Source organism: Bos javanicus, chromosome 15 (genome assembly GCF_032452875.1).
Source record: "Bos javanicus breed banteng chromosome 15, ARS-OSU_banteng_1.0, whole genome shotgun sequence".
NCBI classification, from domain to species: Eukaryota; Metazoa; Chordata; class Mammalia; order Artiodactyla; family Bovidae; genus Bos; species Bos javanicus.
This window is the reverse complement of record NC_083882.1, coordinates 58,915,213-58,932,409: the sequence shown is the minus strand read 5'-3', so window position 1 is coordinate 58,932,409 and position 17,197 is coordinate 58,915,213. Positions and strand designations below refer to the sequence as shown.

The 17,197-nt window shown below is 34.4% G+C and overlaps 1 protein-coding gene across 1 annotated transcript in view; it reads left to right on the top strand.

The window, feature by feature from the left end:
• KIF18A (kinesin family member 18A) overlaps positions 1-16,300 on the top strand; it is an 86,083-nt gene extending 69,783 nt beyond the window's left edge. The window contains exons 14-17 of the mRNA XM_061380987.1: positions 6,159-6,597; positions 7,336-7,443; positions 12,911-13,020; positions 15,691-16,300. Coding sequence (XP_061236971.1) covers positions 6,159-6,597; positions 7,336-7,443; positions 12,911-13,020; positions 15,691-15,773 — 740 coding nt within the window. The 3' untranslated portion in view covers positions 15,774-16,300. The remainder of the gene's footprint in view (positions 1-6,158; positions 6,598-7,335; positions 7,444-12,910; positions 13,021-15,690) is intronic.
• The last annotated feature ends 897 nt before the right edge of the window (positions 16,301-17,197 follow it).

Here is a 17,197-nt window from a genome sequence, read left to right as displayed (position 1 = left end):
TTTCCAAGAACTGTGAACATGTTTCTCCATTGATTTCTAGATTCCAATGTTGCTGTTAACTGTCACGCCATTTTTATTTGTCATACTTTGTGTGAGACTTTCTCCCAGGAAAACGTTGGGTTCCTGGGTGTTCTGCAGTGTCACAGTGCTATACCTTGGTGGTGTCTAAGTCATTACACTAAACAGTTTGTGGGCCTTTTTCTCTGGAAACCTTTATCTTTTCACTCTGGGAAATTTTCACAGATTTTAACGTACATACACATGCTTACATAGATAAACCTCTGTAATTTTTTTTTCCCTTCTTTCTTTTCTGTCTTTGGAACATTATTATTAATCCGATTTTGGATCTCCTGGATTAATCTTCTAATTCTGTTATCAGTTATCTAGTATTTACCTCTTTTTGTTTGTTTGCTAGTCTTTCTAGGAGATGTCTTCAGCTTTATCTTATAACCTTTATTTTTAGTTTTTTCCTCTTGTTTTAAATTTCTAAGAACTCTGTCTTATAATTCATTGTTTCTTTCCATAGCACTTTGATTTTGTTTCATGATTGTAATAATTTCTCATTTCTCTGAAGACATTAATTATGGTTTCCTAAAATACTTGTCTGTTTCCTTTATTATCTATTCTCAAATATCTGGTGACTTTTGATGTATTCTGTGTACATAGGTCTTTCAGCTAATTAGCCTTGATTTATGGCAATGTCTAAAAAATTAGTTAAAAAGTTAGTTGAGGGGAACCTGAAAATGTCAATACTTAGGTCTTCTTTTATTGCTATAGTTTATTATCTAAAAAGAACTGTTTGATTTCCCATTTAGAGGCTGTATAAGCCCAGCTACCAGTATTTTAGACACATAGGAGAAAAATCTGAGTACATTTCTTGTTCCATAGCTGACTACAACTTTTTTTTCTTTCATTAATCAAACAAACATTGAAACTGTACTGAAAATAATAGTAGTAACTTCTTTTAACAGTCTCAACATTATGGTTATTGTTGTTATTTGGACATGAAGTCATATTCACATAACCATGGATCCATAACCATTTCAGGACAATAGAAATGCAGTATACCTACACTTTTTGTTGGAGAATTAAGTTCCAAGACATGGTCTACAAGTAACAAATTTTTTCAGACTGTGGGGTACCTGCTATCTTCTGTACTTAGTATATGATATAGTAGGCTGGTTCCTTAGATGAAGAGACCCTGGAGAGAAGACTTGCTATCTTCCCAAGCAACTGCCAGTCTTTTCCATCCCAGTTTTATGAGCCTACCTTATAAAAATGCATTTTTAATGTCCCATCAACTCCTGTGTGGCTCCTCCATTGCTGAGGTATTTCATTACCTAACATTGCCTGTTAGAACCTCTTGTTCTGAAAATCCATAACTCCACGATTTCTTTTCTTGTTTTAGGGACCCTTTTTAAAAGAATTATAATTTTCCTCCAGGTTTTTTCTTTGTCATTTCCACTATAAGCCCAAGAATTACAGAATCTTCTTAGATAGTATTTTCCCAGGCTGAATCTGCGGTAGCTACAGATGCCTAAGCCTGCTTTTCTGGAAAGTTACTGCACATCTTGTAATGGAAAAGTACAGCAGATCTCTCTTACACACCTAGCATATCCAGTAGTTGTTACAGCCCCTTGCCCAGCACTCTCCAGTTTGCTATACCCACTTCAAGTATTCCTTTACCTGACTAAAGGGGAATGACTATTTATTATATATGTGTAATATATATATTTATATATAGTATATATAACTTATTATATAATATATAAATTGTATTTATATATTCTGGATATCATATTAAAAGTGAAATTTCACTTGTTTATTGTGTCCTTTAGTCTTCATGAGTAAATGGAGTCATTATATGCTTATAGTTTCAGTGAATTGACTGCTGAATTTTTATTTAAGTCTTTAAATCTTACTTTGATCTGATTAACTTCTGAACATTTCTTAGTAACTCGTCAGTCTAAGTAGTCAATTCAGGACTACTTATCTATTAGATTTCTGCTCTCTCATTATTTTATCTGTACTTAATAATTGAGAGGATAAAAGAAAAGAATCTCCTGGACTTGTATTTTGCACATGCTGTGTGTCTGTAGCATCTCTTCTTTCAGGTTCAATAAAACAGTGGTATGTGAATCCATTATCAGCCACATCTTCATGTTTCTCCTTCAGGTTATTAATATATCCTATCAAGAGAGTAGAATTATGGCTAAAGATAATGTCTGATCGTATCAACATTTGATACTGGGTATATGTTTAGATTATCCCAAAGAACAGGTCAATATTTCTTTGGTGTATTACGATAGTACCCACTTCTCATAGTGTTTATAAGCAATAGAGCAAATGTGGTCCACTATCATGGGAATTTGCCCACTGCCGCTCCAGCAGTTATCTCTCCGTAGATCTGGGCAATAAAAATAGTTACTCTAGATAATCCTTATCCCTTGAGATTTCATGGTCCAATGTGTTCTGAATTTTACAATGTTGTTATGAAGCCTGCATGTTCAAATAATACTTAGATGTTCTGCTTTAATAATACCTTTGGTTTCTCTTACAGTTTATCATCAGCCTTGATAAATTGGGTATTCGATAAACTGAAAGCAAGATGTTGTTTGAAACATATTCTTTTGGTGATAATTGTGCATTGGGTATTAATGGAATGTGCTCAGTTATGTCCAGCTCTTTGCAACCCCATGTACTGTAGCACGCCAGGCTCCTTAATCCATGGGATTTTCCTTACAAGAACACTGGAGTGGGTTGCCATTTCCTTCTCCAGGGGATCTTCTCAACCCAGGAATTGAACCTGCATTGCCAAGCAGATTCTTTACCACTGAACCACCTGATGGAATACTGAAAAGCAAATTAGAGCTTAGTCTGTGACTATCATAATGCTAACAGTTGAAGCCTATAATTCTAGGGCCTTTCCTTGATTCTTAAGTATTTTATAGATGTTATCTAATCCTAGAAAATCCCTGTACATAGAAAGGTAGTATCCCTGTTTTTCTAGGGGGCATTAATACCCATACTGCTCAAGTGAATTGCCCAAGGTCACTCAGTGAGTTGTTAGTAAAACCAGAAATAGAATCCAAGTCTCCTGACTTCCAATTCAGTTCTCCATCCTCGATATAGTTTTCTATCCTCTATATACCCATACGGCCTCTCATGGGAAAAGAAGTTAATCTTCCAGCTATTAATAGCCACCAAATTGGTGGTAGCAGCACAGTGGAGAAAAGTAACTGTCTTTACACTGCAGCATTAGTATAAAAATATCTGGTAATGGAAAATTTGACAAATGTCATGTTAAAGGGAGTGGAAAATTATTTTAAGATCTGGATCTCATTTATCTAGTTCTCAGAAAAGTAAAATTCCTTAGTAGAATAGGGATCATATTTTTCTTCCTGTTTTTAAATTGTATTTCCTAGAGGGTAATTGTCAACCTAGCCACAGCAGTCTATTGTCAACTAATGTAATAAGAATAACGCATGTACTCTTGCTGATTGTTATAACTGTATTTTTTAACTTGGTTGAAAGTTTGAACTGTTCTGTTGAAATATTTACACAGCACTTATTTTATTCAACTTTCAGTGTAATTTAAGTTATTGTTATATTGTAAAACATACATGACATCAATTGGAAATTTTACTGCCTGATTTGAAAACATGGTGAGAAATACAGATTATAGTTTCTTCCCTTAACAGCACACTCCATGCAGAATTACTTTGTGTCAGGCACCATGAAGTTTACCAGAATGAAATAGGCAAAGGAGAAAAAAAAAATTAAGAAATGCAGCATAAGTTCACTGAAGCTCATCAAGTTTATCATTATTTATGTAATCATTATTTTGTACACTAAAAAAAAGTGAGAAATCTCTATGTGCTTAAATATTTAATTATGTCTAGTATTGTGGGAGTTCACACTTAAGTTCAAACAAAACCATTTGTCTCTAAGTATTAGAGCAAAGGACAAGAATTACCCTACTAAAAATCTTTGTATAGTATGTTTCTGTTTAAAAATTACTAAACATTTTTAATCAGGAAAATGGCATGATCAGAATTATGTTTTAACTAAGGCAAGATTGGTGAAGGTTGGGAAATGCAAGGAAAAGGTAAAAATCTAGTTATTTGGGACTCAGGTGATTGAGAAAGTAGTGGCAAGAGGTTGGTTACTCAGAATAAGAGTGTATAGCCATAAAAAAAAGAATGAAGTAATGCCATTTGCAGCAACACGGATGGACCTTGCAATTATATACTAAGTGGAGTAAGTCAGAGGAAGACAAATAATATATGCTATCACTTGAATGTTGAATATAAAAAACAGTACATATTTATAATCGTTATATCTTCTTGGATTGAGGCCTTGATCATTACGTAGTGTTCTTCTTTGTCTCTTGTAATGATTGTTTATTTTAAAGTCTATTTTATCTGATACAAGTATTGCTACTCCTGCTTTCTTTTGATTTCTATTTGCACGGAATATCTTGTTCCAGCCTTTCACTTTCAGTTTGTATGTGTCCCTAGTTCTGAAGTGAGTCTCTTGTAGACAGCATATTTAAGGGTCTTATTTTTTTTTCCCTTGCTGATGTTTATTTTTTTATTTTATTTTATTTTATTTTTATTTTTTTTAACTTTACAATATTGTATTGGTTTTGCCGTGTATCAACATGAATCCACCACAGGTATACACATGTTCCCCATCCTGAACCCTCCTCCCTCCTCCCTCCCCGTACCATCCCTCTGGGTCATCCCAGTGCTTATTTTTGTATACAATCAGCCAGTCTGTGTCTTTTGGTTGGAGCATTTAACCCATTTACACTTAAGGTAACTGTTGTTAAGGATGGCTCAGTGGGTAAAGAATCAGCCTGCAGTGCAGGAAATTCAGGAGACGCAGGCTCAGTCCCTGGGTTGGGAAGAGCCCCTGGAGGAGGGCACGGCGGCTTATTCCAGTATTCTTGCCTCGAGAATCCCATGGACAGAGGAGCTGGATGACCTACAGTTCATTAAGCTGCAAAGAGTCTGACACAGCTGAAGCAACTGAGTGCACACACGTGATCCTGTTACCAAAACCTTTATTGTTTAGGGTTTGTTTTTATAAGACTTTTCTTTCTCTTGTGTTTCCTATCTAGAGAAGTTCCTTTTGCATTTGTTGTAACGCTGGATTGGTGATGCTGAATTCTCTTACTTTTTGCTTTATCTATAAAGCTTTTGATTTCTCATCTTTTGATGAGATCCTTGCTGGGTAGAGTAATCTTAGTTATAAGTTTATAGTATATCCTGCCATTCATTCCCTTCTGGCCTGCACTTTCTGCTGAAAGATCAGCTGTTAGCCTTATGGGGGTTCCCTTGTATGTTATTTTTTGCTTTGCCCTTGCTGCCTTTAATCTTTGTGTTTAATTTTTGTTAGTTTGATTATTATGTGTCTTGGCATATTTTTTTATGGGTATATCCTGCTTGGGACTCTCTGGGCTTCCTAGACTTGAATGGCTATTTCCTTTCCCACGTTAGGGAATTTTTCTACTATAATCTCTTCAGGTTCTCATACCCTTTCTTGTTCTTTTCTTCTCTGGGACCGCTGTATTTCGAATGTTGGTCCACTTAATTTTGTCCTAGAGGTCTATAAGACTGTCTTCAATTCTTTTTTCTTTATTCTATTCTGCTTTAGTTATTTCCACCATTCTGTCTTCCAGTTCACTTATCTGTTCTTCACCCTCAGTTATTCTGCTATTGGTTCCCTCTAATATATTTTTTATTTCCGTTATTGTGTTGTTCATTGCTGATTGTCCAGAACAGAAACAGGTTCACAGACATAGAAAAAAAACCTTATGGAATTAGAAGGTCAAGTACTGATCCTCAGAGAAATGTATATATTTACTGGAGTTTGTTGTCATAATTGCCCAGTATCTCAAGATAGCTGTATTTATAAATTCATATTGATATTGCTATTTAGTATTTATTTTCTGTTTTAGAATTGCTTTATAATGAGTTTATTGACATTATTAGCAATAGCTTTTTTCTTTCCAACTTATTTTCTTTTAAATTTTTATTAATTTAACATGAAATATGCTTATTATTAGGGTTTATTTCTTCTTTCAACTGATAAGGTTATTAGAAAACTATTTAGGCAACATTATTGAGCTTCTTTTTAATTTTGTTGAACAGGCACATCTCCAGGTGAATCTAATCTGCTTAAAATTCCTTCACAAAAAAGAACCCGAAGAAAATTAATGCCTTCTCCCTTGAACATAAAACATACCCAAACGTCTGTAGAGTCTGAAAATACGCAGCTTAATGATTCCCTCAGCAAAGAGCTTCAGCCCATTGTGTATACTCCAGAAAATTGTAGAAAAACTTATCAAAATCCATCTACAGGGACCTCATTAAAACCATCACATACTACCAGTTTTCAGACCATCAGCTCAAATATAAACAGTGATAATTCTTTGAAAATGTTGTGTGAAGTAGATATCCCTCTCAACATGAGAAAAGAACATGGACAGGAGGATTTAAAGTCTACATTTCTTATATGTGAAGATACCAGGAGCTTGGAAAGTGAACTACCTGAACAAGAATCCCTCCCAAACAATAACATTTTGCAAAGGTACAAAGGAGTATTTGCCAATTCTTCTTTATTTGTATAGCCTTTAAACTGTTGGCTCTCTTTTTGCTCTGTAGCTATATTTAAGATCTATTTCATAGATGAAGTATGCTATCTTGATTACAAAAGTCAGTGTTTTACCTTCATTAAATCTCATTTGTCTTTCTAAATATTAATCCACGAACAATACTGTGAAGTCTTTAATTTTGAAGCTTAAGTTGATTGGCCCTCATTAGGCTAGAGGAAACCTTAAGATATATTTATTTTGTTCTTCATACTTCAGCATTAGATGTTATAGCCTATCAATGGTGGATTATCAAGTGTTTATTATTATTCATTAATATCTTCACTAAAAGAAATACCACAGTTTCTATTGATATTAACAAGCCTCTCAGCTTGCTCTGAAATAGTCATAAATATAAGGTATGGTTGACTACATGTCATCCAAGCAAAAACATATCCTTCTCACTTAATCTGTATATTCACAGTTAATCTAACTATGGGAAGAATGATACCTTCACTTTTCTATGCTGTGGGGGTACAGAAATCTCTTGATGTCCATCTGTGGTATAAAAAAAGAGAAAAGAAAACCTCAGACAATCAAGGAAAGGTTATAGTATTGCACAGTGTTTTCCTCTATCAATTAATGCAAGGTGCTGTTCAAATTATGGGAGTATATGCCCCATTTTTTCTCCGTAGTACAAATCAAAATTACTCTGTTTTTCATTATTTAATATACAGGCTTGCCCCTTCTTCAGTCTCAACCAAACAGCCTCTGCCTATACCAAGCACAGTACCATCCTACATGGCAATGACTGCTGCCGCCAAAAGGAAACGGAAACTAATAAGGTACATTTAAATATAAACTGTTTTGATCTTTGTGTGTAAGTAAGATCACCTTTACACATTGTTTCCTACAGCTCTTTTTATTAAAATTAGACTGTCAGTTCACATGTGTGCACACATATAATAAGTTGCTCTAATGTGGCACTGCTTTTATATTATCAAAGATCTTGATAAAGCCCAAATATTTCACTTGGTATTTGCTTAAGATATTCCATATTTCAGGTTATTTAAAATAAATTTAAACGTCTCTGGCCTTCAAAAAAGTTATTTAATTTTAAGTTTTTTCTGTTGACAACTTTTACTCATTTGGTATTTTTCCCTTTAAACATTACTGAATTTCTTCAGTCCTAAAATTATACTGTTTTAATGGATTTTGATATCTGGTTAAAATGTGATAAGTGAATAAACTTTTGTTTCTGGCTATGACATTGTAGCTTATATCAGACCAGGCTTTCCATCAGGAGCAATTATAAAAGCTAATGAAATTCAACCAGTAGCTGCTTGAAAGGCCTGGGGAACAACCAACATAGCCAGGACTTGGGAGTCTAAGATCCCAGAAAAATGGAAAACAACTTGTGGAGAACTAGACTTTCTCTGCCTCTTTTTTCCATTTAGCATTTGCATCAGACTCCTCAATTCATGGCATCAAATATAGAGGTCAAGCAGAAAATGGAAGCCTAGTGCTGTCAGCACCTCACTGAGCTAGGAAGCAAAATCCTCCTGTGTAGCTTTTGCCTACAGCATATTCGCCAGTTTCTAAACTCCATGGAATAAAAGACCAAGAAACCAAGCTAAAAGTGGCTACCAAGAGGCTAAAGTAATAAGCAAGGTTTTGATCTTCTCATGGGGCCAGGATACAAAAATTACTGTTTAGGGATCATCATGAGAAGAAGCCCCATTAAACACCCAGGGTGTTACTTGAAATCTTTGAAGGCCTATGCTCTAGGTAGGAGTAGGGGAAACTGGAAATAGACTGGTTCTTGAAAACCTGAAACAGATCTAGACCAGTTGAATTCCTTCTCTGCCCACTTGCCAGAAGAAAATTAAATCATCTCTGAAGAATATATGATCTCCAGCCTCTCCAGTTTTTCATATGCAGTGTTTACCACTTAAGCAAAAGTTACCAAATATGCCAGGAGACAGGACAAAATGACTGAAAATCAAGAGAAAAACAGAGAAGCAGTAATGAAGATACTGGAATTATCAGATAGGGACTTAAATTTAGTTGTGATTAAGTTCAATAAAATAGATGATAATTTCCCAGAGAACTGGATTCTATTAAAATGAATCAAATGGATATTCTAGAGCTGAAAAATAGAATTTACTGAAATTGCAACTCAATCAATTTAACAAATTAGGTATGGCAGAAGAAAGTTTAGTGAACTTTCATTAAAGAAAGATAGGTTTCATTAAAGAAGATAGGTTAATAAAAAAAAATCCAAACTAATGTACAAAAGGATAAAAAGATTAAAATACAGAGAAGAGCAAAAAAGAGGTCTATGGTACACAGATCTAGCATGTATGCATTTTGAGTCCCAGAAAGAAATGAGAAAAAAAAAAAAATGTAAAAACAAAGAAACAAAAAAAAAACAGTATTTGAGATGATGCTGGCTAATAATTTTCCAAAACTGACCAAAGATAACACAGGCTCAAGAACCACTGCACACTGCAAGCAGCATTAAGACAAAGCAACATACGCAGGTAAACAGCAGTAAAACGGCTAAAAATTAAAGACGGGAAAATATCTTAAATATATTGTTATATGACATGAAGTTCATTATATATTCTTTATATCCTATAACACTGAATTCAGTGAAAAGATATAGTGAACGGTTAAACTGTAAAATGGATCTGATTTGCTTTAACTCTTTTTCTTTAGTATGTGATTATGGAGAGAAGAGTATACGATCTTAGGATAACTCTTTAAGTTTCCTGTTTTCTACTGTGGACCTGTTATCATCTGGGCTAATGTTAACAAATTTACAAATAGCCTATTTATTTGTGCCACATAGAGTGTGATCTCATAGTTGCATCCAACATCTGTTCTTTCTTCTCCAGAGTACAGTAGAGTCTTGGAATGTTTATGTTTAAATTTCATGGATTGATTTTTCCTGAGTGTCCCTGATTATCCATGACAGTTACAATCTTGTATTTTGCTATGTCACTAATTTGAATTGTGCAATTTGTTATATATAGGAATCAATCATTTACTGAGCCTAGCTAACCACCATCATCTGTTTTATCCATCTTCACACTAATTTTTATTATGTCAGTCATGTTATTCTTTTCATTAATTAGTGCTGGAGACTTTTCTTGTTCTTCACTGGTAACATGCCCTGCTGTTTTAACTCAAATCTAACAAAAGTTTATAGCTAAGAATAACTTAAATGCAAACATAGACATTATCAAATGAAACGAATTTTCAAGAAATATCCAGGTATATAAATTGTGTATTTGGAGTGGGTTTAGATAAATTAAAGGGCTTCCACACAAATGTCTACTATTGTGAAATAATATTAAAGGACAAATAAAGTAAGATTGCTCATAGCCTATTAATTGCTCTGTTACATTCCCTCTGGTACCAATAATTAGATCCTGCCATTAACTAAGGTTAAAAGAGATTAATGCTAGAAATGTACATAATTACTTTTTAAAAAAATCTTCCTTTCCCCCTATTAAACCTACATGAGCTTGAGAGTAATAAACTCTGGTATTTTCCACTTAGCAATTTTATGTACATATTTAGATATGTGTATATATCATTATGGTTTTTAAAAATAAAGAATGGCTCCATGTATATAGTTATTTATTTATCTATTTTGTCAGTTTTTCTCTCAAAAAAAAAAAAACACAAAACATTATCATCCAGAAGCACTGGATATTCCAAAAACCTACCAGACTGAATTTTTTAGTACTACTTAAAATGAGAATATCAGATATGTAACAATTTCAATTTCTGTAATCATTCTAACAGACTATTTTAACTAACTGAATCAATTTGCCAAATATACAAATAAAATACATATGTAAATTTTTACTTATAAATTATATTTATTAATTTGAGGTTTTGTTTGCTTTATGTCTGGTTGGTTGCTTGGTTTTTTGTTTGTTCCACCGTCTTTCTTGGCACTCAAAAATGGTCTCACATGTGCATACATTTTTGGTTTTGAAAAAAGTCTGTGATTACAACTAGAAATTATCTCAGCTGAAAGAATATGAGATTCATTACATTTATTAAGCAGAAATATTCTACCTATGTACGGAAATAAAGGGCTAATCTTTTATTAATAGTTATGGAAATATATTTGGCACACAACTAGAATATTTTCTAGGTTTCTTCTCAAGATAGTCTTTAAAATAATTTGAATTTGTACCCATAACAATTTTAGGTCTTTTTATCTTATGATCTAAAATAAATCTTACAGAAATTGATAACAAATATTTCATTAGTTGACTAAATCCTAAAAATACTTAAATGTTTTGCTTTTATATAAATATATAACTTATTTTATTAGGCTTTGATTTCATTCCTAGAAATGTGAGTTTTACTCAAGTAAAACCCTGATTTTCAAGTGAAAACAAAAGGTCTAGAACTAGCCAAAGTGAAAAATCATACCATAAAATCATTAAGACAACTTTAACATAAATCGTTTGGAAAAACAAACCTTGTCAAAAGTAACCAATGACACTGATCTTTATACTTGAAGAAATAAAAATCACCAAATGACCAAAAAAGAATTTGATTTTATAAATGTATATGTTTTAATATATTTTATATATATATATAATCAAAAATGTGTGCTTTAGTATCCAAAATAGATTTATAGTAATTTAGTTTATTTGGCACCATTTAGGAATAGAAAATTTCTACAACTGAATTTAGTTTGATAACACAGGTACTTCTCTATAACCATTTTGGGAAGACGTTATTTGCATTATTGAACAGAGTTGGTAAATCACCATTATGAACACCATGATCATTTCTCTTACAGGCTCTAAAAAATTTAGATACGCAGGCTGACTTATTTTTCCAGCATTCACTGAGTTTATACCTGTTTTTCTTTACTAGCATATTAACAGAGAAGGCAATGGCACCCCACTCCAGTACTCTTGCCTGGAAAATCCCATGGACAGAGGAGCCTTGTAGGCTGCAGTCCATGGGGTCGCTAGGAGTCGGACACGACTGAGTGACCTCACTTTCACTTTTCACTTTCATGCACTGGAGAAGGAAATGGCAACCCACTCCAGTGTTCTTGCCTGGAGAATCCCAGGGACAGGGGAGCCTGGTGGGCTGCCGTCTCTGGGGTCACACAGAGTCGGACACGACTGAAGCGACTTAGCAGCAGCAGCAGCATATTAAATTGCCATTTCTGACTACTTTGAATGACCATATAACTAACCCATATTCTGCTGTTCCACAGACATAAACCCGCATCACTTTCCCACATGGTTAGGATTCCCAGAACAAGTTGTTGCCATAAGGAAAAGTCTCTAATTGTTAATCCAACAGACAATCAAATTAGTATAAACTTGTAAAATGGTATAGAATATCTTGACTTGCAAGAAATTTTCCTAAAATTAGCTTATTTGAATCAGTGTAGAAAGAGATCTTCCACTTTGACCTTCAACGCTGCCTGCTGAAACTTGACCTCTGTAGGACTGGGAAGGGTTGGATCACTGTTTTTCAGGGCCCAGATTAAACTCATCCCATCCACAGAATCTTCCCTTTTTCTTTCTTCTTCTGAACTCAGGAACCTACAGCATTGAAAACCTGCCAGACTCTTTTTTTACTCTGTCTTGTATTATTTTATGTGTCTTATTTTTCCCCCACCCCACCATATATCTATTATGTAAATTTTCAGGACATGGGTTGTTTGTGCCCTACTCACTTGTGTATTTTGTGACATGAAGCCACAGTAGGTGCTCAGTAATTTGTCAACTCAAATTGAGATAGAAATTTGATCCATTAATAGCATGAGGCCAATATCATTCTTTTCATTTCGCTTTGTATAATTGCAGTAATCAGAGAGAGATACTCAGTTATTATCATGCTTTGATTTAAAAACAAGGTTTCCAAACAATCTCACTTGTTTATATTCCCCAGATTAGAGGTATTATAATCTGAGCTTAGTGTTTCACCTCTTGGAGTGAGCTCCTTATCTCTACACTTTGAATAACAGTGTTTGCATGCAGTTCAACACAGCACCCTGAAATGTTAAATTCTGTTAAAGAATTGTGACATACACCTCTAATCATAATCTCTGATTTGAATACACATTAAAAACACACACAGCTAAATTCTCCTATGGGCCAAAAATTTACTTAGCATCTCCAGTTACTTCTATGGGATTTTACAACATAATATTTAGTATCTCACTTTTTCTTTAATCGTAATTGAACATAGAATTTGTATTTGAACTTAGAGATATAAAAGAATGCTTTACTAAAATAAAAAAATTTTCCCCCAAAGCTCTGCAGCAAATACTTCATTAACTGCTGAGTTAAATTCTGGATCTGCCAAGCGTGTTCATCAAGATAATTCAAGTGATAAGCACTTACAAGAAAACAAACCAACTATGGGTATGTCTCAGCTCTTATTCTGATATTTAATAAATGATTAACTAGCATGTATAAACGTCACATATTTTACAGTGCTTTCATAAGAATCTCCCTTTATATACTCATCACCTTTATTACATAGTGAGTAGTTATCCCTGATACAGATAAGAAAACTTAAGACACAAAATAGAAAACATGCTTACCCAAGACCACAGAGAGATTTCTTGATGGAGCCAGCACTCAGAACTGGGTCTCCTGACTCTACATTCTGTACCCTTTTGTTTATACAAACTGCCTTATATTGCAGAAGGGTGGGTAAATAATTTAACTAATATTTGATATAATTAGCTATATTACTTAATAGGTTTACAGATAAACTATATCTGTAAATGTATCTGAAATTTTTTCTCTTTGCGTATTATTTTTAGTAATTTGGCCTCTGACTCATTTGTGCAGTTATTGGGAGATTCAAGTCTATATCTGGTTGTAATCATGTTTTAACTCCTGTTAGCAAGTTGCAGGGAATGCTGATGGCAGTGACTGTGCTTGTGTTGTGCTCAGTTGTGTCCATCTCTTTGCAACCACGTCTGGTGACAACATCCCCTCAGTTGCTTACGGAGGTGACATGAGTCCATGGTAACAAAGCATCTTCATGAAACTAGAGTATACAGTGCCCATCAGTTCCTAGGCCTTTGTGTCCCGACCTGTTTTTCTGACATTATAGCTCCTAAGACTTCAATTAGGAAGTATGTATTTACTGCACTCTTACTATGTGCTAGGTTCTGTGATGAATATAGAGATCATTAAGACTTGGTTTGGTTCTTCCCTAAAGGAACTTATGATTATAGTATTTGGAATTTTTAAAAGGAGTTCATGAGATAGTGATTATACTGAGAATAACATGAAAATTATTATTACTTTTTTTCCTGTCAACGCTTTTTCATTAGAGTAATATAAAATTTCTCAATAGCTTTGTCAGGCTGCATTGATAAATCATTATTTCTTGTGGTGGCCACAAGAAGTTCCTTAAGTTCAATGGAAATGTCTGTCATGCAAATTTAAAAATCAGTGAAGTCCTGAAAAGAAAAATTTACTATGATTATTTGATTTAGCATGCCATGTTTAGTAATGTTTAATAGTGTTTATATGCAGGTGGTGTAGATACATATAGTCCCTTTGGTCTCCTGAAAAAATTCTCCAGGAAGTCATAATTCTACAACTAAATAATAAATTTATGATAATTGTCAAATAATAGAGATCTGGGTTTCCTAATAAATGCATCAAGTATCTTGTGCGTAAAGAGAGATGAGAGAACAGTAGGAAAGAATACTAAACTACAGTACTTGCCAAGGGGGAAATAATTATGTCTTATTAAGAATAACGGAGCCCTTAGAAAAGGGTATTAAAGTGAAGGTCCCTGGTAGGTCAGAAGGTAAAGAATTTTCCTGCAATACTGGAGACCCAGGTTCAATCCCTGGATCAGGAAGATCCCCTGGAAAAGGAAATGGCAACCCACTTCAGTATTCTTGCCTGGAAACCCCATGGGCAGGGGAGCCTGGCAGGCTACAGTCCATGGGGTTGCAGAGTCAGACATGACTGAGCAACTAACACAACTTCCAGTGGTTTATGTGGGCTTCCCAGGTAATGCTAGTGGTAAAGAATCCACCTGCTAATGCAGGTAACCCAGGTTCCATCCCCTAGTCGAGAAGATTCCCTGGAATAGGAAGTGGCAACCCACTTCAGTATTCTTGCCTGGAAAATTCCATGGACAGAGGAGCCTGGTGGGCTACAGTCCATGGGGTCACAAAGAGTTGGACGTGACTGAGCACATCCACACATACTGGATGGTTTATGTCCATTAGGATATCCAAGAGAAAATGCCCAAATACACATTAGGAATTACTAGAGAAGTAAGAGATAACCAGGGCAGCCTTCCTTAGAATCTATGCAACTGACTTCTCCAGCTAACAGTGTACCAAGAGAAAAAAAAAAGAGAGAGAGAAGCATCAGTGAAAATGACCTTAACTCTGTTTACTGAGCATTTAGAGAAACAAGAAGTGTCGAGAGAATATGTGCCCCTAAAACTAAAATCTAATGTGACCAAGAAAATGACTGAGTGATTAGTCAGACCCATAAAGAAGTCGGTGCCCTCCAGTTGTAACAACACTACATTGGGTAGAGAATCATTGTGAACATGGGTACAGAGCCAGAAGAGGGGCATAGAGAAATGGAACCCATTTGTGAGATAGCAGTGGTGGGATCAGGATAAGCACATTAAGAAGTGCTGATTCCAATGATACTTCTAAATTGGAAAAATACAGAAGTTTCAAAGTCTTAGGGAAGTAATCCAAAGAATGAAAAAAAAACTTGATGGTGCCCAAAAGAAGGGGAAGAGTGCTCATAGAAGTAGTCTCTCCTAGTTCAAAAAGAACAGAAGTAAATGTGGGAGTTTTTTCACTGACTTCACTTGCTGGCTTTGGGGATGGGCGGGGCATACATTACCTCTGCATTAAAACTTCAGTTTATCATATAGAGAAATGCATTTCTACTTTCAAGCCAAAGTATTAATGTTCCTTTGTTGGTGTTATATTTTAAATCATTAATTACCAACTGTGAAGTGTAGTGAATGGTGAAAATTCTTTTTGAATTATACTTTTACAATATTTATGTATCTCTCTATTTCTTCTCTAGACTATAAAAGAAACATCCATAAAATAAGGCCGAACATGGTTAGAAAGTTTGGAAGAAGTATTTCAAAAGGAAACCTAAGATAAGCCTCTTCGAAATCAAGGGGGAAAAAATCAAGGAGTCTGCTTTTAAGAGTTTTTTGCCAGGACCCTTTCAGGAACTTGCTTAAAGTCTTTGAAAGAAGACCATCTTAAAAACTAGGTGCACTCAAATGCCTTTAGCAAGCAGAAAATGAAATTCCTTTTGTTTTGTGCTTTTGTATTCTAAGCAAATATAAAATTTCAAGAAAAAAGGTATGTTTTGCATTTGTAAAATATTTGCTCCCCTTTAAAATTCCTGAGTCAGTGTGGTGGCAGCTTAGTTTTACTATGCTTCAAGTTGATTAGAACATTTTAGAAAATAGTAGAGTTAAATTTCCCTTACTGGTTTTTTAAAATGAGAATTTAGAAGTGATAAAATTATGACCCAGGATTTATTTGGTCTGACATTGTTTTAATCATATATCTGACCTTTCTTTCCAAACATATTTAGATGTACAAATGTACATATATGTGCCGATAAAGCTGTTGTAAATATTATTTAAATAGTCTTCATTAATAAAATACTAATATTGTTTCTTGCTACTTGATATATTAAATATGTAAACTTTATCGTCTCTGCTTTTCTGTCTCATGACTGACTACCCTTTGCATACGTGTGTGCATGAGTGGTTTGCATGCCCTTCTCCCAGTGATCTTCCCGACCCCTTACACACCTTAAACGACTACTTTTCATAAACTGTCAATTTTGTATATTTGTATTTCAAATTAGTTTAAGATAAGTGGCACTAGAACCAAGTCTGAGAATAATCTATAGGTTTCTTAATGAGAACATGTTTTAATCATTTTTCCTGTGATAGGAAGTACATGGAGCTGCAACTTAATCTTATGTCCTTTTTCACCTGCCTTGTTTGGCCTGTTTATCTTCTGATTACAAGTATTTGGTTAAATGCACTTTTAATTTCATATGTCTTAGGAACTGTCCCATCTAAGCAAACAGCCATTTAACAATCAGCTGCATATTTTAGGCCTTTTAGTTGTTGATCATGTTTTTCAAATCAAAATCTAATTGGGAGAGTGTGAGATGGAATAATGATCTTTGACGTTTCCTCCCACTGTGACCCATATAATTCCATATTCGTCAAAGTGCACATAGGATCTATTGTAGGGAGAACAAACATAGACAATTTTTGTTTTCCCTTTGTCGTTAGGACCTTGATTGTGTTGCCTATTTATCGGTTACATTGGCCTCTCTATTATTCGTTTCCATTTTTCTTAGGTAATTATAAGGTTTCAAAAGAAATCTTTTTACCACGTACTGATGAATGGCTAGCTAGCAGGATTAAGTAACCCTACCTCGTGGTCCACCTCATACCATAAGACATGAGTGATTTTCTTATATGCCATTTTTATCAACTAGGGATTTCACCTTCCATAAAAATTCCTAACAATGCCTTTGCATTACAACCACA